Source organism: Macaca nemestrina, chromosome 6 (genome assembly GCF_043159975.1).
Source record: "Macaca nemestrina isolate mMacNem1 chromosome 6, mMacNem.hap1, whole genome shotgun sequence".
NCBI lineage: Eukaryota > Metazoa > Chordata > Mammalia > Primates > Cercopithecidae > Macaca > Macaca nemestrina.
The window spans coordinates 100,642,672-100,670,157 of record NC_092130.1 but is presented as its reverse complement, the minus strand read 5'-3'; the positions used below and the strand labels follow the sequence as shown (position 1 = coordinate 100,670,157).

Below are 27,486 nucleotides of genomic sequence, written 5' to 3'. Positions count from 1 at the left end.
AAAAGCAATATGATAGTCTGGCATCAAAAAAACAAATATGACCCAACTAATTTCCATTAAAATGTCTATTACAAAAGTCTACTTCCAACATATTTGGAAGATCTCAGGAAATTTGTTAGCTCGGCCTTTCGTTTAATAAGTATCATAGGCATCTGCTCCGGTTCTGAGAAGAGGTGGTGCTGAGTGACTACAAAGGCTATCTGGCTGCACTCCCCCAGAGGTGACCTGGACCTAAACAAGGCTAATTCTGGACAAGGAGATGTGCACGATTGGTATAAACCAGCCCTTGGAGGGGAGTGGGAAGGATAGCGTAGAGGCAATCAAGTTGAGGCAACTGAGTAAGAGTAGGAAGAGAAGGAAACAATTCAGGTTAGGTGAGAAGCTGCCTCTGGTGAAATGAATTAAGCTCTGTGCTATGAGAAGCAGAGTAAACAGGGGAGTTTAATAAGAGCCTAAGCAGGAAGGGAGAAGAAAAAAGGGATGGGAGGCCTTTGGGTTGGATCCCTCTCTCTCTCCTCTCCAGTGTGCACAACTTACTTTGCTGGCCTCAGTATCCCCTGCATCACATCATAAACACTTCCCCTTGGATGTTTTATGCTGCTTGATATTCCCTAATGAACACACACAAAGGAAGCAAGTCGTATATGTGAAGGTGTTAATTGCAGTATCATTTATGTTACCCCGAATTTGGAAAGCTCCCATTAGCCAATGGCATGTTTACAAGAATAATGGTTCCATGCTAAATAAATCATTTCATTTTAAACAAAACATCCACATGAGAAAACAGTAATATAAATGGGAAAAAAAAGCAGAAAGCAAAATTGTCTAAATCCTCTGATTTCCTGTGATTTATATGATTGGAAGTACACTAAAGGGAATTCAGAAATGAAAACCATTTGTGAGAAAGGTGGAGTAGATGTTTTGCTTTTATCATTTCCTTTGTATATGAAACCCACATCAATTCAAAGAATGCAGACATCCCTGGGAAGACAGCAGGATTCTCAACCCTGGATACACATTCATGTCACATGGAGCTTCTAAAAAATACTAATGCTTGGGCCCCAGTAGAGCAATAAATTCAGAATCTCTGTGCATGTGGCCCTAGGCATCAGTATTGAACACATCGCTATGGTTTGAAAGCTCCTCCAGGTGATTCTTATGCACCCAGGCTTAAGCACCATTAGGCGAGGGCATGGTTATATGTGTCCATGCACTTTGGTTCAATCAGATTGCTATCCTAATCCTAGGTTGAAAACAACTGCTTGGGAGTAGGAAATTTATGTAGGGGCTGGTGGGATGTAAGCCATTTAGCCCTCAAGAAGCCTTTAGGGGTGTGTCTAAGGCAAACCTGAGTGGGTACCATGAGGGAAGTTAGGGAGATGTGAGAGTACTGGGAGAGACAGAGAACACCCCATCCACATGCCATCCTACTCCTGGCAAGCTCCTACTATTCCTTTAAGCCCAATCTGAGTCTTGTCCACTCACCCTGAGCAGCTTTCCTTCAACTGCCACTACCCTCAGCTCGATATCACTTTCTGTTCTCCTGCCCCCATAATACTTTGTGGGTATCTTTAACATTGCACTTAGCACGTATGTTACCGTGATCTCGTGTCACCCATCTTAGCGCAAATGGAGGTTTCATCTTATTAATTTTGGGGTCTCTGGAGCTTAGTGCAGTGTTTGACACTTTGCAGATATTTAAGGAATGATTATATGAATATGAAAAAATGCAGAGAAGAATATGTAAATTAGGAGTGTATTAAGGACAAATCTGCTTATTAGACAAATATTTAAGGGTTTCTTGTACTCTTAGCATTGTGGTATGATAGCTTAGATGGATTCAGTGTTACAAAAGTTCTTTTAGGATAACCTGATGACCTAGCCATCATTTTTAATATTTTTTCTCTAAGATAAATGAAATTCATTGTGTATTTCAAATAACCAACTTCCAGAAGAATCTTCAGATCGCAATGTCCTCTTGATTTAAGGACTGCCTATACTTTTCAAAATGTCCCATGCTGAGTCTTGAGTATCCCTCTTGTAACTTCTACCAATTATTTAACTGAGTTGTCCAGAAAAGGCTTATTTCCAAAAATTTAGACTAGACAAAAAGAACCACCCCACACACACACTTTTACCCTATAACAGGTACATTTTCCCACCATTCTCCTGCCTCAGCCTCCCAAGTAACTGGGACTACAGACGCCCACCACCTCGCCTGGCTAGTTTTTTGTATTTTTAAGTAAAGACGGGGTTTCACCGTGTTAGCCAGGATGGTCTCGGTCTCCTGCCCTCGTGATCCGCCCCTCTGGCCTCCCAAAGTGCTGGGATTACAGGCTTGAGCCACCGTGCCCGCCCATAAAAGGTGAATTCTATGAGCTAAGTCTGGATCTACACCATTTCAGTCCTTTTCAAAATGTACACTTAGGCTAGGTGCTGTGGCTCATGCCTGTAATCCCAACACTTTGGGAGGCTAAGGTGGGAGAATCACTTGAACCTAGGAGTTGGAAACCAACCTGGGAAACATATTGGGTACCCCATCTCTACAAAAAATGAAAAAACTATTTGAGCTTGCTGGCACACACCTGTGGTCCTAGCTACTCAGGAGGATGAGGAGGGAGGATCGCTTGGGGAAGGTCAAGGCTGCAGAGAGCTATGATTGCACCACTGCACTCCAGCCTGGGCAACAGAGCAAGGCCCTGTCTCAAAAAATGTGGCACTTAATTGTTCTTTTCTAATAATCTCATCAGTTGGTGGGGTAGATATTCAACCAGTGTTTAAACAATGGCTAATAGTCACAGGGTGCCGACCACATGCCAGGCACTGCCCTAAGTGCCACCATTTTTCAATGTCCTTTTCTTCTTCCTAGGAGCCTCAAAAAAAAAAAAAAAAAATCTGGCCCTGCATTAAAGACAGAAAAATCCACAAAGATGCTGGATGTGATGACAAAAATTATCCTCATTTGATCCAGAATGGAGCCAGTAGTTTTCTTTTCCCCACCACCAATTAAAACATAAAATGGGTCAGACGCGGTGGCTCACACCTGTAATCCCAGCACTTTAGGAGGCCGAGGAGGGCAGATCATGAGGTCAGGAGTTCGAGACCAGCCTGGCCAACATGGTGAAACCCTGTCTCTACTAAAAACACAAAAATTAGCCAGGCATGGTGTTGCGCACCCGTAATCCCAGCTACTTGGGAGGCTGAGGCAGGAGAATCATTTGAACCTGGGAGGCAGTGAGCCAAGATCATGCCACTGCACGCCAGCCTGGGCAATAGCATGAGAATCCATCTCAAAAAGAAAGAAAGAAAAAAACAGCATGAAACAATATAAATAAACTAGTACACAATAAATCATGAAGGCCCCAGAGAAGGAGCCACTGTCCAGCTGCAGAGGTGGCCACATCCCCATCAGCTGAGTCTAAGTGCTGCTGCAAACCAGTTCTGTATACCAGCACATGTGTCTCAGACCAAGGAAGTTTATGATGCAGGGAGGAGAGCCACCTTAATGGAATGAGCAACAAGGCAGCTGCAGTCACAGGGTACTTTTAGGGGAAATAATTTATATTTTAAAATTTTAAATAAGTAGATTGAGTACAAATTGAGAGCAAAGGCTTCTGGCTGAAGAGATGAGGAGCAAAGGATGGAGCAATAGAATGACACTAGATCATTTCATTCTTTCCCTTCAGTGCTTGTTGTTTAAGAGAAGGCATGAAAACATATTTGATCTGAAAAATAGTGCATTAGCTCATTCTACAGCTGAGAAGTCAGCAAGTCTGGGTTCTGCAAGCTCTGAGCTCCCCACCCTCAAAGGACTTTATGAGCACAAGGTGACTCTTATTTTGGGTGTCTGCAGAAGCAATACTGTTTCCTTTAAGTAAGAACATAAAGTAAATGAACTAAAAGCCTGTTTATTTTATAAACAGATAACCCCAAGGGAGAGTCACTTTGTGAATTGTTTTCTAACATAGCTGTGTTTCTGTTGCATTGAAAAATCATGCCCAGCTGGGTGTGGTGGCTCACGCCTGTAATCCCAGTCCTTTGGGAGGCTGAAGCAGGCAGATTACTTGGGCTCAGGAGTTCGAGAACAGCCTGGGCAACATGGTGAAACTCCCATCTCTACAAAAAATTGCCCGGGTGTGGCAGTGCAAGCTTTTAGTCCCAGCTACCAAGAGGCTGACGTGGGAAAATCACCTAAGCCCAGGAAGTCGAGGCTGCAGTGAGCCATGATTGTGCCACTGCACTCCAGCCTGGGTGACAGAGCGAGACTCCGTCTCAGGAAAAAAAAAAAAAAAAGAAGGAAAGAAAAAAAAAGAAAAATTACACCCTTCAGCTGCAAATATTTGAAAGAAGAATTTACTTTTCCAAGGAGAGGGTAGTCACGTTTTCTTGAATGCCGACATTAATTTACGGAGGCTGTGTGCTTTGCATCCACACCAGATTTTCATCTAAATAACTGCCTTTGCTTGGTAATGAAAACAGAGATTCTTAAAAAGTAAGGAGTTGATCGTCTTTTTCAAAACCCTCAAATACCAGATGCTCCTAACGCATCTGCCTTTAGTCTGCCCAGGAATCTCGGAAGTCATCCATTCCTCGAGTACAGTTTCAGTGATACAAGGAGATAGCTGCCCACATTTTATACCCTATTCTGAGTTATACCAGAGGTTCGTCACTTGGGACAATATGGTTATTTTAACCTAGATGTAAATCCTATCTGGGTCATTCTGCAGTTTCAGCATTGAAGCATTGAGAGACTTCTTCATGACAGAAAAATGGTTTCCTTTTTCTTATCAGCAATATACACACAGGCCATTTTCCCCAGAAGAATACAGCTTATCTTACTGCTACAAAATGTATCTGGTCATTTATGACACTAGAATCTAGAAACTAAAATGTTAGCTTAATGAAGTGAAATGCTGGGTGCGGTGGCTCATACTTGTAATCCCAGCACTTTGGGAGGCTGAGGTGGGAGGATTGCTTAAGCCCAGGAGTTCAACACCAGCCTGGGCAACATAGCAAGAGCCTTGTCTTTTTTTTTTTTTTTTTTTTTTTTGAGTGAAATAAGTCAGTCTTTAAAAAGCTACCTACTGTGAGGTTTCAACTCTATGACGTTCTGGAAAAGGCAAAACTATGGAAACAGTAAAAAGGTCGGTGATCGTTCAAGGTTGGGGGAGAGAGGAATGAATAGATGGAGCATAGGACTTCTGGGGCAGTAAAGCTATTCTACATGATACTGTAATAATGGATACATGCATTATACATGTGTCAAAACCCACAGAATGTACAACACCAAGAGTGAGCCCTAATGTAAGTTGAACTTTGGCTAATAACAACGTATCAATATTGGCTCATCAGTTGTAACAAATGTACCATACCAAAGCAAGAAGTTAATAGGGGAAACTGAGGGTATAAGAGAACTCTACTTTTTGTTCACTTTTTTTCTTGTAAACCTAAAGCTGCTCAAAAGCATCTATTTGTTTTTCTAAAAAATAGCAAAAAGACAGTCATGGAGGTGGGTGAGGTGGTGACGGGGTCATTCTAGTATACTTAAGTCTTCTTTGGTACCCAACAGATAGGCTCAAGCAATTTCATTTGAAAGTAGTTATCAGTATATTAAATCTCCTTATGTTTTTAGTGGTTGTTGCCATTACTAGTCTCTTGCTTTAAAAAAGAAGAGGAAGAATATGAAATTAGCTTACCCTCTTCTCAAGAAGTTTGCTTCTTTCAGTCAGAGATTCCATCACACTCTTCCCACATTCCAAACAGTTGGCAACTTTGCCTCACTTCAGGAGCTTGCATACTCTACTTTCTAGGTGTCTTAGCCAAAAAGAAAATCAGTGCTTACTGCCCTTTATTAGGTGTGATCTAACCCACAAAATCACTGGCTGTGCACTAACTCACAGACTGGATTTGTGCAGCTCAGGGAGGAGCGTTTATTCCTTTCCCATGGTACAGAAAGGAGGATGGTTAGATAATAACCACAATAAATATCTCAGTTATGAAGAGTACACGCATTGTGGAAACTATCATTAGGTACAGTACAAGTAGTGATGAGTAGTTATGACTTGCCAAAGAAAAACCCACACTTACAAATTTATAAATCAGTCAAAGAAAGATGTGTACTAAGTGCTGCATTTTGCAGCTTATAAGATGAGTTTCCCTCTTAGGATAAAAAAAAAAGTATCCAAAAATTGCCCTGTATTCAATGTGCCTTTAACTCAGTGACAGCCAAAAAACAGTAAACTAGCATAAAGTCAGAAGGAAATTCATACTCTCTCATGATGTCAGTGGTATATGCAGGCTCATGAACAAAATTAAGTTTCAGCTGGAAATGGTGGCTCAAACCTGTAATCCCAGCACTTTGGGAGACCAAGGCAGGAAGATCACTTGAGTCCAGGAGTTTGAGACCATCCTGGGCAACATGATGAAACCCCATCTCTACAAAAAAATACAATAATTAGCTGGGCATAGTGGTGCATGTCTCTAGTCCAAACTATTCAGGAGGCTCAGGTGGAAGGATCCCTTGAGCCCAGTAGATTGAGGCTTCAGTGAGCCAAGATTCCACCACTGCACTCCAGCCTGGGTGACATAGGTGAGACCCTATCTCAAAAATAATAATAATAATTTTTCTGCCTAGAAGGTCACTTGTTCATGTGTACTAAAGATAACAAAATTTTTCTTTTTTAAAAAATGACTTAAGAAGTGGGATGTGTCTTACTTATGTACCTGCATATCTTAAAGAGAGTGAACAAGATCTTCCTAGGCCCACAATTGATTCTCTTCTGTCATATTTTCTTGGACTTCATTTCCCAAATGTTACGTCGCTCATTGATGTGCTCCCCAGCTCAGTATTCGGTTTCTGCCTAGTACCAAAAATACTTGGCAAGATAGCACAGTATTTCACCTCCGTAGTGTCTGAAAGACGAGGGATATAACCTCATCCTTCCTAATTTTCTGAGAAAATTCTGTGGGCTCTTCTTATTTAAGACCTAGCATGTTAATTAATAAAAGAAAATAGGAAGCTGGTAAGCAACTTCAGCAAAGTCTCAGGATACAAAATCAACGTGCAAAAATCAGAAACATTCCTTTACACCAACAATAGACAAGTGAGAGCCAAATCATGAGTGAACTCCCATTCACAATTGCTACAAAGAGAATAAAATACCTGGAAATACAACTTACAAGGGCTTTGGAGGAACTCTTCAAGGAAAACTACAAACCACTGCCTAAGGAAATAAGAGAGGATATAAACAAATGGCAAAACATTCCATATTCATGGATAGGAAGAACCAATATTGTAGAAATGGCCATACTGCCCAAAGTAATTTATAGATTCAATGCTATTCCCATCAACTACCACTGACATTCTTCACGGAATTAGAAAAAGCTACTTTAAATTTCATATGGTATCAAAGAAGACCCCATATAGCCAAGACAATCCTAAGCAAAAAGAACAAAGCTGGAGGCATCATGTTACCTGACTTCAAACTATACTACAAGGCTACAGTAACCAAAACAGCATGTTACTGGTACCAAAACAGACATATAGACCAATGGAACAGAACAGAGACCTCAGAAATAACACCACACATCTACAACCTTCTGATCTTCAACAAACCTCACAAAAAGAAGCAATGGGGAAAAGATCTCCTATTCAATAGATGGTGCTGTGAAAACTGGCTAGCCATATTTAGAAAACTGAAACTGGGCCGGGCGCAGTGGCTCACGTCTGTAATCCCAGCACTTTGGGAGGCTGAGGCGGGTGGATCACAAGGTCAGGAGATTGAGACCATCCTGGCTAAAACGGTGAAACCCCGTCTCTACTAAAAATACAAAAAATTAGCCGGGTGCGGAGGCGGGCACCTGTGGTCCCAGCTACTCGGGAGGCTGAGGCAGGAGAATGGCGTCGGCCCGGGAGGCGGAGCTTGCAGTGAGCCGAGATCGCGCCACTGCACTCCAGCCTGGGCGACAGATCGAGACTCCGTCTCAAAAAAAAAAAAAAAAAAAGAAAACTGAAACTGGATCCCTTCCTTACACTTTATACAAAAATTAACTCAAGATGGATTAAAGACTTAAATGTAAAACCCAAAACCATAAAAACCCTAGAAGAAAACCTAGGCAATACCATTCAGGACATAGGCATGGGCAAAGACTTCAAGCAATTGCAACAAAAGCCAAAATTCACAAATGGGATGTAATTAAACTAAAGAGCTTCTGCACAGCAAAAGAAACTATGAGAGTGAACAGGCAACCTACAGAGTGGGAGAAAATTTTTGCAATCTACCCGTCTGACAAAGGTCTAATATCCAGAATTTATAAGGAATGTAAACAAATTTACCAGAAAAAAAAACAAACAACTTCATCAAAAAGTGGGCAAAGGATATGAACAGATAATTCTCAAAAGAAGACATTTAATGGCCAACAAACATATGAAAAAAAGCTCAACATCACTGATCATAGAGAAATGCAAATCAAAACCACAATGAGATACTATCTCATGCCAGTCAGAATGGCTATTATTAAAAAGGCAAGAAACAATAGATGCTCGTGAGACTGTGGAGAAATAGGAACACTTTTACACTGTTGGTTCGAATGTAAATTAGTTCAACCATTGTGGAAGACAGTATGGCAATTCCTCAAGGATCTAGAACCAGAAATACCATTTGACCCAGCAATCCCATTACTGGGTATGTACCCAAAGGAATATAGATCATTCTACTATAAAGACATACGCACATGTATGTTCATTGCTGCACTATTTACAATAGCAAAGACTTGGAACCAACCCAAATGCCTATCAATGATAGACTGGATAAAGAAAGCGTGGTACATATACACCATGGAATACTATGCAGCCATAAATAAGGAATGAGATAATGTCCTTTACAGGGACATGGATGAAGCTGGAAGCCGTTATCCTCAGCAAACTAACACAGAAACAGAAAACCAAACACCGATTGTTCTCACTCATAAATGGGAGTTGAATAATGAGAACACATGGACACAGGGAGGGGAACAACACACACCAGGGCCTGTTTGGGGGGTGGGGGGCGAGGGGAGGGAACTTAGAGGATGGGTCAATAGGTGCAGCAAACCACTATGGCACACGTATATCTATGTACCAAACCTGCACATTCTGCACATGTATCTCAGAACTGAAAGTAAAATAGAAAATAAATAAAAAATAAAACACTTAGCATGAAAATAAATTAATTAAATAGGGAGTAAAAGAAATCTAAATATATTGTTGCACTTACAACAGTTTTTTCCTCTTTATTTATTTAATAGAGGCAGGGTCTTGCTATGTTGCTCAGGCCGGCCTCAAACTCTCTGGGTTCAAGAAATCCTCCAGCCTCAGCCTCCCAAAGTTCTGGGATTACAGGTGTAAGACACCGTGCTCAGCCTGTCATACATTTTAACTTTGGAATGAAATTTAAATTTCCATTTAAACATAGATGTTTCTGAAATCATGGGAATTTACAAAACAAAATAACAAGTCACTCTTGTAAAGAGATGAGAAACTGCTCGATTTTTCTGTATCACCGTCTCCACCCTTTGCCTGGGATAAGAGGAGGTGGCCCAGCTTTTTCCACACTGAGCAGAGGTGACCTGCCTCTCTCTAATGAACTGTGCTTTATGCCTGTTTTGTTCCTGAGAGAAGCGTTTGGATAGAGTAGAATTAAAGTTTGATTTAAGAGAGCCTTCCTGAAGGGTATAGTGGCTCATGCCTGTAATCCCAGCACTTTGGGAGGCCAAGACAAGAGGATTGCTTAAGCCCAGGAGTTCAAGACCAGCCAGGGCAACATAGGGGGATTCCCCATCTCTACAAAAATAAAAATAAAAATTAGCTGAGCATGGCAGTACACAGTTGTAGTCCCAGGTAGCCACTCAGGAGGTTGAGGTGGGAGGATCACTTGAGCCTGTGAGGTGGAGGCTGCAGTGAGCTATCATTGTACCACTATACTCACCTGGGCAACATAGCAAGACCCTATCTCTACAAAAAATAAAAATAAAAATTAGCTGTGTATGGTGGCACACATCTGTAGTCCTAGCTACTCAGGAGGCTGAGGTGGGAAGATTGCTTGAGCCCAGGAGTTTGAGGCTGCAGTGAACAATTACTACACCACTGCACTCCAGCCTGGGGAACAGAGCAAGACCTAATCTCTAAAAAAATGAAAAAGACCCCTCCTTCCAACAACATTAAACCACTAGAGATGTTTCATACTCCGTACAATTTTTTCTCTCTTTCTGTTCACAATACATTGGGACTTATAGGCAGAGTGGAAGTCAATGGGAGCTATGGTAAGAAAGTCAACAGAGGGCTGGAGGAACAATACCAACAGCTAGGATTCTCTACTCCCAGATTTGCTAACAAGCATTGATTTGCTCCCAATATACAACACAATCTGAGTGAAGATCATTGAAAATCTAGGATTTTTTGGTCTAAAGTTGGAATCGTGGAAGGCATTTTCTCAACCTTGTTCATGTCTCTTTCCTTTGCAGGGCAACAGGCTTTGGCTTCTTAAATGCGCTATGCAAGGCAGCAGCCGTCTTGGGAAACTTAATATTCGGCTCTCTGGTCAGCATCACCAAATCAATCCCCATCCTGCTGGCTTCTACCGTGCTCGTGTGTGGAGGACTCGTTGGGCTGCGCCTGCCTGACACACGAACCCAGGTTCTGATGTAATGGGAAAAAAGCCATCCTTCCTGCGTTTCTTCCTCCTGCCCTGGGTCAATTCTCCTTCCTGACTCAAGGCTTCAGAGTTTTCCTATATAGAAAGGTGATCAAGTATCAGAACATAAACACTTGCTGTGACTTAAAATTTAGAAGCATATCATCTTGCCCCTTTGTGATTTTGCACAGGTTTTGTTTGTTCGTTTGTTTGTTTTGTTTTAATGCATTATTATCTGTCCAAACTGTGATGCTACTGCCTCCTGCAAATCAGTGGAAGCATTTCTAAAATGCCCTCGGCAGCCAGGCTTCCCTGGGGTTGTGCTTATTGAAAGTTTAGAAGCTAAGAAGGCTGGGCTGGTGTAAGAAATAGATCCTGCTCCTAATTTAACATTAACAGGAAATATAAGTCGGCACATTATTGCATTTGTGCTGAGAAGAGGGATTCTTTTTTTTTTTTTTTTTTTTTTTCTGACACAGTGATATTTCCTGTTTACTTAGAAAAGGACACCCAGTAATTCTTGCTGTTATAGCAGAGCCTTTCAAAGAAAACCATGTGGCACCAAACAGGGCTGGGTGGGGCTCTTTGGGGCAAGACAATTAAGGTGACTCTGCTGACAAGAAAAATAAAATCTCTGCAATTAGCAGCAAAAATCTGAGTGAGCTGCATAAGCAAGATTTCTGTCAGAAAGCCCAATTAAACCTCTGAAGAGTGTGAGGAAAAAGGACTGTAACAGTATCTGTGATTGTGGCACGTGGTTCAGAATGTTTGAAAATCAGAGATCCGAGAGAGAGCTTCTGCCTCCATTTACCACCCCCACTCCTTCAGCTGCCCTTGGTCTTGCCAGACAGCAGATTCAAGGAAAGAAAGCTGCTTCTTAAAAACTGTCTGCCTACCTGATTCGGCCACTTACCCACACTGTCTCTAGTCTAGAGATTGCCAGTGGATACCTAAATTGTAAATTGCAAATTAGGAAGAAATTCACACCTAGAGCCATTTGGAAATACAAAATGGTGCCTCTTTCTGGTACCTCTTTTCTGTGGGACTGGCCCACCAGGACCCCCACCTCACCTGCCCCGCAGTTGACATTCAGCTTCCCAGCTGACATCACCAAAGAGGGTTTGTCCCTCTGGCTTCCCCAGGGCTGGCCCACTGCTCAGTGCGCTCCTAGCTCGCTGTAAAATCACAGCCTGCCCGCACTCCTGAGGGGCCTTCTCACAGACAGACCATCTCCTGTGGTTGTTTGGCTGCTCATTTTACCTCTGGAATCTGCCTGGGCCTGGAAGAAAGAGGTCAGCCAGGACATTCCCACGGGCCCGCTGTCAGCTCCATGACCTTCTCGCCTCTCGGGCTCCCCTTCCCCCAGGCTCGTCCTTTTTACACATCTTCTTTGAAATCTGAACCTTCCTTGTAGACTTGCAGCCAATCACCAGAAGCCAGGAATAAATCCCGTATTTAAACAATATTCCTTTTTTAACTGCCTCGTTAGAGGTTTCTTCTTGTTACTTATTATAGGCATTTTCAGGCAAGCCATAGCTTGGGGCCCCCAGGAAGGGAAAGCTTTTGTTTCTACTAATCATTATATTCAGAGATGTCCTAACTCCCCTGAGGCCCCCCTGCCTCCCCCTCCCCTTCCTAATGATCCCTCCTAGAGCTCAGACTAAGTGAAAAGCTTCTTTCATTAACATAAGCCATTAATCGACTTCCCCTTGAAGTAATTCAGGTCTGCAGAGGGGGGCAGACTGGTATTGGGGGCAGTGGGAAGAGGGTGGTTCCCTGGGGATCTGTGATCAGGGCTAGAACATCAGGAAAACCTGAACCAAAAACTGCAAAGGTGGCAGGAAGAAGAAAAATCACTGAAGGCTAGACAAGATGCATTTGAAAGATACCAACAGCGCAGGGAAAGAAACCACTTTCTCTCACCTCTGCCTCCCGTCATTTTATTGGAGAACAAAGACAGCAGTCAAACAACCCAAGAAAGTACCCTGCATGTTTTTCTTCTTCCACATGTACTCATTTTCCCACCTATCCATTCCTGATTTGTCTTCTTAAAAAAGATATTTGGGGACCTGAGTAGATCTTTTAGTTGAATGCAGCATGTGCAGAGATAACTGCAAAAGCCAGGAGTGCATCTCCATCAACCCATCAAAAGAAAAATAGAAATGCATGTGGACATCACTATCTCTAGTCCTCTGTGATAGTTCACTTTGCTTACTAGACTACCTTTACTTTTTAAAATGTCTCTAATGTCTGCTCTGGGGTCTAAATGCATAAAACAGCTCCCAAGCTGCAGAGCACAGTTATTCGGAATTTTATTTGAACACTGGGTTGAGTCAGCACAGGATAAACCAGCAAAACCTTACTTCTTGAGACCTCCCATCCGTGTCCCCTGCAGAAGGACTGTTCTTGGTCTACTTGTTACCTAATCCAAGCATCCTTGGTGGCCTAAGAGGGATGTTTTCTAATCTCCTGGACAGTCTGTGGTCACAAACCTTCTTGGTCACCACCTCTCCCACCTTTTATGCACTCTTCCCTGCCTCCTTGAGATTGTTCACCACCTTGATTTTCTAAGAGAGCTCAAATCATTTCCAAAGTATGTGGTGTGGCCTGTCTGGCTTGCTCTGGATTTAGCTGGAGATTAAGAAACAGCCAGGATATTAAACAGAAAGTCTCAGCTGTATCAGTGTAGCAGGCTGCTGGCACCCAAACCTGCAACTGGCATCTCATTTCATCTACAGTAGAAGGAAAATGAAAATTTGCGCAAAAATGAAAGCCGAGGAAATAGTCCCCTTGCTCCTATATTTTTACCGCCTTTTCTAACTAAAATTTCCCTATTGCTCTTTGGAATCAATCCAGAATGCTCCCAAGTCCCATTATTATCACAGAATCTTCTCAGTAGGGAAAATCAAACAACTGCTTCAAACTGTCAATTCTGTATGTACCACATTCTATCCCAGGTATTGGGTCTTAAGGCACCCAACTCACATTCAGTCCTGCTGCCTGAATCATCTCACACCAGAGTACAAACCTGGGAGACGCAATAGGTGGGTCCTAGCCTGACCTTCACCACTGAGCAGTACAGGGACCCAGATATTGCTGGGGAGACTGTAAGTCCTTGAACATCTCTGGTTCTCACTTTCCCCATGCACAAAGTAAAGGATTGGGACTAATCTGCTCTCCACTCTCCAGCATTCTAGAAGACAGTAATGAAAATAGCTTCATCTCATCTGCCTTCTTATACTAAACTCATCCTTTTTTTTTTTAATTTGATGGAGTTTCGCTCTGTTGCCCAGGCTGGAGTGCAGTGGTAGGACCTCTGCAACTCTGCCTCCCGGGTTCAAGCGATTCTCCCACCTCAGCCTCCCAAGTAGCTGGGACGACATGCATGCGCCACCACGCCCAGCTAATTTTTGTATGTTTTAGTAGAGATGGGGTTTCACCATGTTGGTCAGGCTGGTCTCGAACTCCTGACCTCAAGTGATCGGCCCGCCTCAGCCTCCCGAAGTGCTGGGATTACAGTCATGAGCCACTGGCGGCCTCAACTCATTTTTACAAGCACTAAATAGGTTTAGTTTATAAACTGAAAAAATAGGAAATAGACAAGCATAAAAAGAGTGTAGGAAGTTGTTTGGGAAGCCCACGTGGAATAGGCCAGAAAGCACAGTCCCCATGCTGTCTGCCCTGCCAGCATCTCAGCATCCTGAGTAGTATCTCTATTCACTGCAGGTTTGACAAGTTACCATTGCCCAGCCAGGAAAGGGCCCCGCCCTGCCAGATAAACACACTTAGGTTAGAAGACTCTATAATTGCAATATTACCTGACAGCTCTCCTGACTGTTTATTCCATTATTTTCTTGAAACATGGCCTTAAGTATTATACGTAGGCTTTCAGAAACAGTTTTTCAGTGATTTTACCTATATTGGCAAATAGACAAATCTCACCAAATCAGAGTTCAGGTTTTCACCAAAAACTGCTTAGTTGTCTTTCAAGATACCTTAAGAGATCAAAGGGGAGGTGGGAAAAGAAATGTAGTGACAGAAGGGAGAGTTCAAGATACCATTGATAAGGTTCCAACAAAGAGATTAGGACACAGCAGAGACTTTCTAAATGCCGGGATCATTTCCAAAGCAGTCCAGGGGAATACCTTCTGATTCCCTCTGCCAATCAAAATAGATAGAATACGGTATTCTCTAATTTTTTTCTGTTTGATGTCAAAATGGCCTTTACCTCTTTCTTCAATAATACACCTTATCTGTTCAAGCACTAAAGGCTCTAGAACCAGGAATGTCTGAATTTGGCCTTCACCTGGTACCATAGAGAGATAACTGGCATATAGTGTTAAGGGGGCATATTGGCTATATGTTAGGTTTTCTTTAATCCCCACATCGTGCCAAACTTTGTCCAGTTACTAAACCTAAAAACACCAGTCATATTGCAACAGCAGAAAGAAATCTGCACAGTGGGAAACTCCGAAGTGGACTATACGTTTCTTACAGTTATTGTTTCTGCTCAGCAAAGTATGTGTTTTAAGCAAAGCTTCTCTTGTAATGTGTAATGTAGACAAAAAAAAAAAACTGTTAATATATCCAGGATGTATTGCGTGTCCCTTCATTGTTTCAGGTATGGCATAACAGTTCTCCGTGTGATGTTCTTTTGCTCTAAATGTTGATCATTCCTCTTGTCACCTGTCTCTCACCAACCAGTCACAGAGCCATTGCCAGGGCTCCCTTCAGTTCTTCTTAAACCATACCTAAATGCAGTTTAGTAATCCCAGGACTTTGAGTTACAAGAATACAGTTTATGGGTCTGTTTCAGCTCTTACTTAAGGCTAGCATGGTTGGGCAGGGAAAGAGCTGAGCCGAGTCTTCACTGATCTCTTGTCATTTCATATGATTATCCAGTCAATGCTTATTGAGCACCTCCCATGTGATAGGTATGAGACACTGTGCTGTGTGCAATAGTTACGGCTTTGGAGGACTTAAATGAGGGCGAGGAAAACAGAATGAGAGAAAGCACCCTCACACTGACCCCCATTACATATGAACTCTCCCCGCCCCCCCGACCACATAAATACAAAGTGTTATTTTTCCACCTTTAAAATAAATAATAGCCTTCAGCAGGCAGTGCAGGAACTATTTGGTCATTGGAATTACCTTTGATGAGAAGAGAAAGCTCCTTGATTACCTGGTTTTTGTTGGAGAGACTATTAACTAGTTCTTGGAAAATGAGAAAAATGAAACCACACATAAGCTGTTCCCTTACATGATCTCAGCAGGATATTGCACTAAGATATCATTCAAGGAAAAGAATCAGGAGCAGAGATAGCCCCATCCTTCTAGAGCATTTTTCTTTTTCTTTTTCTTTTTTTGGGCGGGGGTGGTGGTGGACAGTCTTGTTCTGTTACCTAGACTGGAATGCAGTGGCGCGATCTCGGCTCAATGCAACTTCCGCCTCCCAGGTTCAAGCAATTCTCCTGCCTCAGCCTCCCAAGTAGCTGGGATTACAGGTGCACGCCACCATATCCGGCTAATTTTTTGTATTTTTAGTAGAGATGGGGTTTCACCATGTTGGCCAGGCTGGTCTCCAACTCCTGACCTCAAGTGATCTACCCACCTTGGCTTCCCAAAGTGCTGGGATTACAAGTGTGAGCCACTGCACCTGGCCTAAAGTGCCGCTTTCTTCTGAGGTTTTCTTTTCATGGCATGAAACCAGAGACAAGAGCTAGGGAGTCTGTTCCCCCGCGAATAGCATTGGGGTTTTCTCTTGAGAGCCAAGTCAGCAAAGCCTGCAGCTGCTGCCACTCCCCTGGCCTGTGCCTCCCAGGGTGTTTCCTTTCTGATTTTGAAGATTTGTGGGTGAGTCAACTATCTTTACAGACATCCTAAAGCAGCTTCCCTCCTCTCTACCCTCAGCAGATAAGCCATCCAGAAAACAGGTTCTGACAGCCAGTAGCGGGGGCATTTTCGGGTTTCAGTTTAAAACTGGTGCATGTCGTTGCAAGTGTCTTGAAGTTGCAAAGGGTGTTTGGGGTTCTGGGGCCTGCAGGCGGCACAGCAGAAAGAGGGTAGTTGTCAGTGACCCTGTACCCTCCTCTGAGAGCCCCATTACCACTTTTCCCCACCAGTTCTCTCCTTACCTCCTCAGGGCAGTGCCCACTCATTTCCTTTATTTCCCTTTTGTTTTTTTTGTTTGTTTGTTTGTTTTCCTTTTCTCCTCTGGTCAACAACCTCTTAATTCCAGCAGTATACAAAAGCAAGGCCAAGCTTTCCTGGGGCACTCAGGATGAAAGGCTCATCCAAGCCTGTTGTGGAGGCGTAGAAGATGGAGAAGGTGGAGAACAGGAGTGGGTGCAGGGGGAGTGTGAATGTGAGGCTGCTGGCTTTCGGCACAGCTCCCTATGTGGGGCTAGATTTCCAACTGCTTTTCAGTGCTTGTGCCCTGATAGGACGGGCACAGCTGGCATGGAATCAGAGCGGCCCGTATCCGGAGCAGAAGTCTGAGAGCTCAGCATTTGATCCCTGAAAGACCAGGAGGTTCCCACCTGGGTTCTTGAGATTCATTGACTAGTGGAGGTGGATGGTACTCTCCATGTTTGCAGAAGGTCCCCCACTTGATGCTGAAGGCTAGGTGCCTTCCAGTCAGGTCTGAATTCTGAAATTGCAGAGGTTGTCCACTCTCTGCCTACTCTACCACGTTCATGCTCCCCTTAGATCCAAAAGTGTCCAGGACTAGGAGCAGAAAGCAGCTTTCAGCCCTTTGTTCAGACTCAGGGGGTAATCTACCCCAGCAGCAGGGGTGCAAAGTCCAGAACAGCTTTGCAGTGCCTGGGGTGTGACCAGGCAGCCTGCTCACCGGGGCTGGAGTATCTAAAGCTACTGATGAGCTGGAACAGCTTTGAACCAGTTCATCAGAACTGATGGTTAAAGTTTCAGGACTTTTGAGAGTCAGTTGAGAAACATAGCTATTACTAAAAAATTAAATAAGGTTAGATAAATGATAGCTAAACACAAAGGCAATATAGATTCAAATCTCATCACTTTCTACTTATTTTACTACATTTTACCAGTATCTGTGCCCATGAGGTAATATATGCCTATTATGTCTGTATGGTAGAAATACTATACACAGGTATACTACTACACACAACTTCCCAAGTCAATTCCTAAGCATGAATTGACCCTTCAAAAAATAAGCACTTTTTTAATGTCCTTAGGTATAGAGAAAACCAGTTTCTCCAATTCAAGCTTCTTTGAATTGTTTCTGTATACTTGATAGTATATTTGTAGTTTAAGATCATCTATAGTGGTGGTATTTATACCATGGAAAGCAACAAGGCCATGCAAATCTGACTCCTCCTAACCCCCAAGACAGTTGTGAAACATTTACCAGCATACCACCATCTCAAGCCCTAAAGAATGCTTGGTCTCCCACCGCATAGACCCAGGCCACACCACATTGAGTTTCATAGGTTTATGGGTCAGCATTGCCCCTAAGTCCAAGGAAGGGGAAAGACTTAGCAAGCTCAACCTCATGTGATTCACAAAGGGCCTCTTTCTGCATTTGTATTGACTCAGAATAGGACCCAGTACAGAGAACCCACTGTTTTCTATGGGTGTTATTCGTTCAGGAAGAATGTATGGTAAAATTGGCTATTTCATGCTATGCAAACAAAATGAAACTAGTTTGAAGTTGCAAAGTGTCTCCCCTCTTGCGCCCACATAGTCATCCAAGAAGGAAACTCCGTCCTTGCCTTGACATTCACCAGACCTGCCTAGAGAGAACTTGACAAATTGGCCTAACTTCATTTCCGCTGCTATTGTTATATATTTACTTTACTGAATCTGTGTCCTAAGTCAGTCAGAAGAAAAAAGAAATGTCCTTTTTTAATATACACTTTCTTAGCATCCATGCAGTTATGTATCCTCACCCTGATCCAGGAACATATTGAACAGATCATCTGTCTTTTGTTAATATCTAGATACACTAACATCCTAGAAGAGTTTGCTCTTTCAGATGAACTTCCATTTTAAACATATGCTAAACGTACAATCCACTGTCTTTTGTAATGAAATCTTGGCAATGGTCCTGTCGGTTTTGGTGTTTGGGTTGTTTGGCTTTGTTTTCTTTTTTTGTTCTTTCTGTTTTTAATGCTGTGTCAGATCTCCTGCTGTGAATGTTCCAGTTACTCCTATTGTACTGTATATATGTGTGCTGCATGTGTGAACCCCAGCAAATTCTGTTTCAGGTTTTGGAGTTTTCATCTTAAGTACAGCTGGTCCTGTTGTGAACTCATCTTTCTAGTATGCTCCTCTGTGTCTGATTTCCAATTGCCAAAATGTTTGACCAAGTGTGTTTTCACAAATATCCCAAGACAGCCATGTGTATCCTTGTGAAAGGGCATGCTCCATGTGGGATGGCTCGTGTAGAGCATAAATCTATCAAACTTGGAATTGTGTATACATTTATATGCTGGATAACTAACATTCATGTAACAGCTGCAAAGATATTTAGTGTATATCAGATTAATAAAAGAGCATTTTTTTTTGCTCCATTATATTCAAATAAAGATTGCTGTGTGACTGGCTTCCCTTCTAAGCATGAATTGACCCTTCAAAAAATAAGCACTTTTTTAATGTCCTTAGGTATAGAGAAAACCTGTTTCTCCAATTCAGGCTTATTTGAATTGTTCCTGTGGGCTGGTGTCATGGATATTGATGTGTTGTTGATCTTACATGAATATTTTCCAATTGTTAGCCAGGACCAGTGAGAAGAAAATGTTTGTGGGGGAGTTTGTGGCAAAGCAGATGCTTGTGTTCTTTTGCCCTAGAGTAGGAATAGCAAACAGATTTTTATTTGGCATATTAAATCCATTTGATTGGTAGTAGCTGCTTGGAACAGTGGTTTAAGAAGAGTGAGAAAAAGTGCTATGCTTTATGGAATTCACATTGGAGGCAGAAACACAGACTTAAATGCCACATATTTGCTATCCCCAAAAGAGTCCCCATGACTGCATTTAACAGAAGACACAAGTGTCTTTACTAACAAAGTGGATGTGGCCATCCCAAGGTTGGTTCTGATGTGGCTTGATAACATCATTGGAGACCCAGATTCTTTCCATCTTTTAGATCAGCCATCCTCAGTATACTGGCTTTTGTCCCCCTATGGGCATGAGATGGTGGCTGCAACTCTAAGCATTACATCTTCACACACCTAAGGGCCAGAAGAAGTCCCTCTTTTTGACCCCTTTTTAAGATCAAGGAGAACATTTTCAGAATCCTCCAGCAGACTCCCCCTGTGTCTCATTGGCTGGATTTGCATCATCTGCCTACTCCTAAACCAATCACGAGCAAGAGGAACTTAATTACCATAACTGGCTTAGACCAATCAAGATTCGCCTCTCCCCCTATAGCTCTAAGGGGCCCAGTCTTTCCTGAAGCACATGGCTCCTGACTGCCTGAACAAAACGGGGGGTTTGTAAGCAAGGAAAAAGGCAGGTAACTGCTGGGTAGGCAAGCAACAGTGGGCTTTGTCTGAGCTCTAGAACCATGCTGTCTAATATGATAGCCACATGTAGCTATTTATATTTAAACTTAACTAAAACCAAGAATTCAGTTCCTTAGTTACACTTAGCCACACTTCAGATGCTTGATTGCCACATGTGACCAGAAGCTACCATACTGAACACTGAAAATATAGAATATCCCATCATCACTAAAAGTGCTATTGGCTAGTGCTATCCTACTAGTTGTGCATTCACACCCCTCTGCAGCTGTTCCTTCTCTTGGAACCAGCCCTCACTTCTTCCAGGTTCTCTCCCCCAGCTAGATCCTCCTTCTTTGCTGTAGCAACTTCTTTCCCCCTTTTCTAATACCCAGCCCATCACTCTATATAGGTCTTAACTCTTTGTCCAGCTTCCCACTCCTCCAGATGTAGGCCCTATTCCTTATTTAGGAAAAGCTACAGTCACACATTTTCCTTTCTTTCCTGCTTCATGATCAGGCTCTTGAATGAGGGAGAAAAGAAAAGTCCACAGGCTTCAAAACCCCTAGTATACCAGGGATGATGGCAGGTACAGGAATTCACCAGAGGATGCTGGGGTGCAGATAACTTTGACAAAACTCATTGCAAGTTCTGAAGGAAACAACACGCCTGGCCTGGACCAGTGGCTCCAAAGCCCCCAAAGTGAAATTCCTAATCGTCAGTGTGTTAAAACAAGGCAACATAAGTCTTGAGGTATAACTTTTCCTGCTTGTTGATATCTGATGCAATGAAGTTGCTATCATTATCTACATTGCTTGCTAGGACTGCCATAACAAAATATCACAGACTGGGTGGCTATGAAACCAAATTTCTCTTCTTGCAGATCTGGAGACCAGAAGTCCAAGATCCGAGTGTCAGGCAGGGTTGGGTTCTTCTGAGGCCTCTCTCCTTGGCTTGTGCATGGCCATCTTCTCTCTGTGTCTTCAGACAGTCTTCCCTCTTTACATATCTGTGTCCTTTTCTCATAAGGACACCAGTCATGCTGGATTAGGAGGTAGTCCAACCCCATCCAGTACCTACACTAATGACCTCTTTTCAACTCGACTACCTCCTTAAAGACCTTATCTCCAAACTCAATCACATTCGGAGGCACTGGGGGTTGGGACTTCAACATATGAGTTTGGGGAGAAGAAAATTCAGCCCATAGCATTATCCCAAATGCTACCTATTTGATTGTGTATGTATACTGTATATTGTGTATAGAAGTTTGCTGTGTGTATATTGTGTATAGAAGGGGATGGAATGTGCCTATGGTCTGGTGAGTGGGTAGCATGGGCTGTGTGCATGCGTTCACACCTGTGCATGCTATTCATTCAGAGGGGATGATAAAGACAGGCTGAGGAGCAAGGGTCCTACACTTATAAGCCAGAAACAGATAATTCTGGAGGAGACCCTAGGGCAGCCTGGCCAGGCTACTCTGGGAACTGTGGTTATTTGCCTCCTTCTGTCTCTCCATTTATTAGAATTCCAGATGAAAACATGCTCTCTCTGCACAGTAATTAAAAAAAAAAAAATCCTGGAGTCAATAGGCACATCCTTCTTCTCCCTACACCACAGCCTCTGAACAAAGCAGCCTTCTCTGTGAGCCTGTCCCCAGGGAAGCTTCCTCCAGGACAGTGACTAGCTTGAGCCCTAGTGGCTCCAAGGGAAACGAGGGACAGCAGCATTCCTGGAGCTTGGATAAGAACATGCCACCTACTACTACTGCAATCCCTTTGTTCAGTGGGGAGAGCAAATGCATCATCCTCTCCTGTAATTTACAGTCCAGACACCAGGTGGAGAAATGAAAACCACAAAAGGAGACACATTCTTGAAGGAAAGCCAGGCTCCTGCCCTGCAGCCACTGGAACTCCCTGGGGCCAGAATGAAGTAGATTGGGTAGTCTGGGTCACAGAGGACAGGGTAAGCTCCAACCTTGACTCCAAGTGCACCAGCAGCCACCTGCCTTCAGCCATATTTCTGCCTCCCCTACTCCAGAGCCCTCGGGCAGGCTGCACAGAGAGCATGTGAAGCAGCTCCACTGCCTAACATCTGCTTCCTCACCTTCAAGGTGGCACCAAAAATACCCTTTGGACTGAGATTTCCAAGGAAACTGCATCAGCAAATTCAGGTTTGGGTGGGGCTATAAGGAAGGCCACCATACATTACAAAGGGCTAAGTGATGTATAAGTTGCCCCACTCCTCTTTTGTTCTTTGCAAACATTGGGCGTATCCCACCCCCACTGCAGTCTGCTGCTGCTAACCCTCCTGAGGGGCTTTGCTGTGTTATTTCCCCATCTTCAGTCAGCCTCCCACCTTCAGTAGAGGATATCCACAGTATTTTCTTTTCTTTTTTTTTTTTTTTTTTTTTGAGACCAGAGTCTCGCTCTGTCACCCAAGCTGGAGTGCAAAGGCACCATCTTGGCTCGCTGCAACCTCCACCTCCTGCCTCCTGGGTTCAAGCAATTCTCCCACCTCAGCCTCCCAAGTAGCTGGGATTACAGGCACCTGCCATTATGCCCGGTTAATTTTTGTATTTTTGTAGAGATGGGGTTTCACCATGTTGACTAGGCTGGTTTTGAACTCCTGACCTCAGGTGATCCAACCGCCGTGGCCTCCCAAAGTGCTCAGATTACAGGCGTGAGCCACTGCCCCCGGCTTACAGTACTTTCTAAAGTACACTCAGGCTTCTGCACACCTCACAATCCCATTTCTCTTTCCAAACTGAGGACTGGAACCTTCAGAGGCAGACACTGTCTCACCATTGCTAAGAGCATGAGTTCGAGCAGGGTCACCTCAAGGTGTGGGAAGAAGGGTCCTTTTTAAGAAAAATAATACAAAATTACAAACACAAAATTAATGTAAGAGTAACTAGAATGAAAAAAGAGGTCCTCACAATTTGCACATTTTAAAAAACTGATGAATTCACAAATTTTAACAAAATCCAGAAAAATAACAATCCTTTTTATTAACTGCCTGACACATTTCTGTAAATCATTTTTCTATATTTTTTGAGTGCATCTTCTTTGATTGCCTCTTCATCTTCATATGGCAACAGTTTTGTGATATCATTGCCTATACAGAGAATAGACAAAAACTGGTTGTGATTAGTAATAGTTGTTTCTCTGTTTTTTTAAAGATGTCTTGTTTCTCCTCCACTTCCCACATATTCTCTGTGCTACCACATTCAGTTTTGCAGTCCAGCATCTGGCTTTGTCAGAGGCGTTTGAATCACAGCAACTCCATCTTGAAAAGGGGCTGGGTAAAATGAGGCTGAGACCTATTGGGCTGCATTCCCAGGAGGTTAGGCATACTAAGTCACAGGATGAGATAGGAGGCTGACAGAAGATACAGGTCATAAAGACCTTGCTGATAAAATAGGTTGCGGTAAAGTAGCTGGCCGAAACCCACCAAAACCAAGATGGTGAGGGAAGTGACCTCTGGTCATCCTCACTGCTCATTATACACTAATTATAATTCATTAGCAGTTAGAAAGACACTCCCTCCAGTGCCCTGACAGTTTATAAATGCGATGACAATATCAAGAAGTTACCCTATATGGTCTAAAAGGGGGAGGAACCCTCAGTTACAGGAATCGTCCACCCCTTTCCCAGAAAAGTAATGAATAATCCACTCCTTGTTTAGCATATAATTAAGAAATAACGATACGTATCCTTAGTCCAGCAGCCCAAACTGCTGCTCTTCCTATGGAGTAGTCATTCTTTTATTCCTTTAATTTCTTAATAAACTTGTTTTCACTTTACTGCATGGACTCGCCCCTAATTCTTTCTTGTGTGAGGTCCAAGAACACTCTCTTGGGGTCTGATTGGGACCCCTTTCTGGGAACAGCTCTGTACACCACAGCACACAGGCATGTGGGCACAGTGGGCAGCAGGATGTTCCTGGGAACCATCCTGCAGCGGGACAGCTTAACAATAACTTAACAATCTCAGAAGACTGCAAAACACGCTAATATATCCCACCAACTCAAACTGAAGATATCCCAACTCAGATTCCTCTTAGCCTATCCGCAAAATGCCCAGCTCCACCCAACACTGGAGGAAATTTGAGGAAAGCAAGGCAGAGTGGAAAGAAACAGTCGTTTTTAACTGAGTAAGGAAACAAACCAGTAAGTTTGCAAATTTTCTAGTTTTGCAAATTTTTTTAATTGTTTATTTATTGATTATGATTTTTCATAGAGACGAGGTCTTGATATGTTGCCCATGCTGGTCTTGAACTCTTAGGCTCCAACGATCCTCCTGCTTAAGACTTCCAAAGTACTGGGATTACAGTCATGAGTCACTGCACCAGGCCTAGTTTTACAAAAAAAAAAAATTTTTTTTTTTTTTTGAGGTGGAGTTTCACTCTGGTCGCCCAGACTGGAGTGCACTAGTGCAATCTCAGCTCTCTGCCTCCTCCACCTCCCAGGTTCCAGCGATTCTCCTGCCTCAGCCTCCCAAGTAGCTGGGATTTCAAGTGCCCACCACCACGCCCGGCTAATTTTTATATTTTTAGTAGAGACGGGTTTTCACCATGTTGGCCAGGCTTGTCTCCTGACCTCAGGCGATCCACCCACCTCAGCCTCCCAAAGTGCTGGGATTACAGGTGTGAGCCACCGCGCCCAGCCACAAATTTTTAAAAACCATATGACCTGTCACACATGGTGGCTCACACCCGTAATCCCAAAACTCTGGGGGGCCAAGGCAGGCAGATTGCTTGAGCCCAGGAGTTCAAGACCAGCCTGAGCAGCATCCATCTCTACAAGAAAAATGAAACAAAACAACAACAAAACACATATGACCATGTGAACACATTGCTAGGATCCACTTAGCACTTGGGAAGGGACTCATGCAAATGGGGGTCCCAGGGCTTAAGTCTTATTAGCTTCATAATAAACATTTCTCTGAGCTTTAGAGTCAGACAATATGGGTTTGAGTCTTGAGTTGGCCACTTAGCAGTGATGTGATGCATTGAGAAAGCAAAAATTAGTTTTTCTAAGCATTCATTTCTGCAACTTTGAATTAGAAATGATGATAGTTTGTATTTCACTGGGGTTTATAAGGATTGAGAAAATATATAAAAGGTTTAGCAATTTGCCTGATGCACAAATTCTCATTAAATCATAGCCACTGTGATTAGCACTACTGGCTCACATCTGCTCCTGGAGGCAGATCTGCACCTCCTTTCACTATGAGGATATTGAGGTGCAGTGATCATGGGAGCCAGATCCCCTTGGGGTGCTGAAATGCAGTGGTGGGGAGAGGGTGGAACCCTGACATTGCCTAACTCTCACAAGACTTTTTGTAGGACTGAATAATTCCTAGCTTCTGTTATCATAGGCATGCATAGCAGGTACCTGGGCCTGTGGTGACCCTGGCAGCAACTCCAAGTGACTTACCCACATCCCCCAAACCCTGCTGTGATTCTTCTTCCCACAAAAGCAGCCTGCACAGGGCCCTTCTCAGTGCACAGATGTCCAACTCCATGGGAGGGCCTCTGGCAACTAGAAAGAGGAGGAAGGAGAGAAGGAAGGGGAAGGGGGCATGCACATGCTGGGACCTTACCAACTCCCACAGGCCGTGAGTACACAGCACAGAGCCTGGCAGACCTGGCGCAACTCATCAGGGCTGCCTTTCCCCTGCTACCCAAGGCTTTGCTATTCATCCTGCTAGATCAGAGAAGCTACAGACACAGAATGTTTGTCCAAGGCTCTGAGTCTTTTCCAGGTGGAGCCTCAGAAAATCACACTGGGAGAAGGAGTCCTGCTTCCTTAGGACTAAAAAGAAGACCAAAGAGCAACTGTTCACAGCAGGCCAAGTTTACAAAACAGTGGTGGAGAAAATGAATAATTTACAAGGATGAACGCAAGGCCATGTGAAGTGAACTCTGTACACACAGGAAGATACCACAGGAAGCCAACAGTGACATGTGTGGAGCCCAGCACTGCGCCAGGCCCCCCAGGGCACACTCTGGATGTGGTAAAGGCGGAGCAGCACTGCCAGGAGTTGGGAGCTCAGTCTCTAGACTTATGCAGACCTGAGCTTACACCTGAGTTCTCCACTTGTAAGCTGTGTGGCCCAGGATGAGTTCATTAACCTCTCTGGGTCTCAATTCCTCATCTGTAAAACAAGTATACTTATTTGGGATATTCTTGAATAATATAATCCAAGTTCTTAAAACACACACTCAATCTTTTATTGTATATATTTAATGTGTACAACATGGTGTGTTGGTATACGTAGAACACATTCTCTCTCTCTGTCTCTTTTTTTTTTTTTTTTTTAATAGTGATGGGGATCTTGCTGTTTCCCAGGCTGGTCTCAAACTCCTGACCCCAAGCAATCCTCCTGCCTCAACCTCACAAAATGCTAGGATTATAGAAGTGAGCCACCACACCTGCCCACATTCTCTTAATGATGTATTTTGACACACAGAAGTTCCTAATTGTAATGTAGTCTAAGCTATCAACCTCTCCATTTAGGTCAGTGCTTTGATTTCTGTCTACTTCAGGGTCAGGAAGATATTCTCCTCACCTAGCAGCTTTATTGTTTTTCATTTCACATTTAGATCTACATTCAGCTGGAATTCATTTTTGTGTATCTTTAGTAGTCATCAGAAGATCAAAAGGCATCAAAGGCAAGCCTCAGAGTTATAAAAGATATTGACAATTGGAATCACCAAGAAAGGTATTTTATTCAGACAAGATGAATAAAGATGATTCTACAAATCAATACAAAAAGACATACAACCAAATAGAAAAAAAGTAAAGACTTAAACATAAACTTCACCAAAAAAAAATCCAGAAGATTATGGCCATTTAACATATGAAAAAGTGCTCAGTTTCATTAGTTATGAGGGAATGAAAATAAAACCTTGGTACAATGCCACTAGCGACTCCCCTAAATGGCTAAAATTTAAAAGACTGATAATACCGTGTGCTGACAAGGAGCACTCACTAAGGAACTTCCACTGCTGAGGAGGGGGGCAAATTGGTCTGACCATGTTGGAAACATGTTTAGAAATACCTGCTAAAGCTGCATAATTCCTCTTGGTATACACTCAATAGAAAGGTTTGCATATGTGCACCAAGAGACATGTACAACAAGGTTTGTAGCAGCCAGTGCCAAATACAGGACATCATAGAAAAATGCTGGCTTTCAGGTGGATCACTTGAGCCCAGGAGTTCAAGACCAGTGTAGGCAACATGGTGAAACCCCATCTCTACAAAAATTATGAAAATTAACGGCCGGGCGCGGTGGCTCACGCCTGTAATCCCAGCACGTTGGGAGGCCGAGG

At 43.2% G+C, this 27,486-nt stretch overlaps 1 protein-coding gene across 3 annotated transcripts in view; it reads left to right on the top strand.

The window, feature by feature from the left end:
• The window catches only part of LOC105475122 (synaptic vesicle glycoprotein 2C), a 270,506-nt gene that overhangs the window by 231,616 nt on the left and 11,404 nt on the right, over positions 1 to 27,486 (top strand). For 2 of the 3 annotated variants that reach the window (XM_011730129.3, XM_024790743.2), the window contains exon 13: positions 10,501 to 18,819. The exons of the other annotated variant lie outside the window; for it this stretch is intronic. In XM_011730129.3, coding sequence (XP_011728431.2) covers positions 10,501 to 10,684 — 184 coding nt within the window. In that variant the 3' untranslated portion in view covers positions 10,685 to 18,819. Of the gene's footprint in view, positions 1 to 10,500; positions 18,820 to 27,486 lie in introns of those variants that run through there. 3 annotated transcript variants of the gene reach the window in all.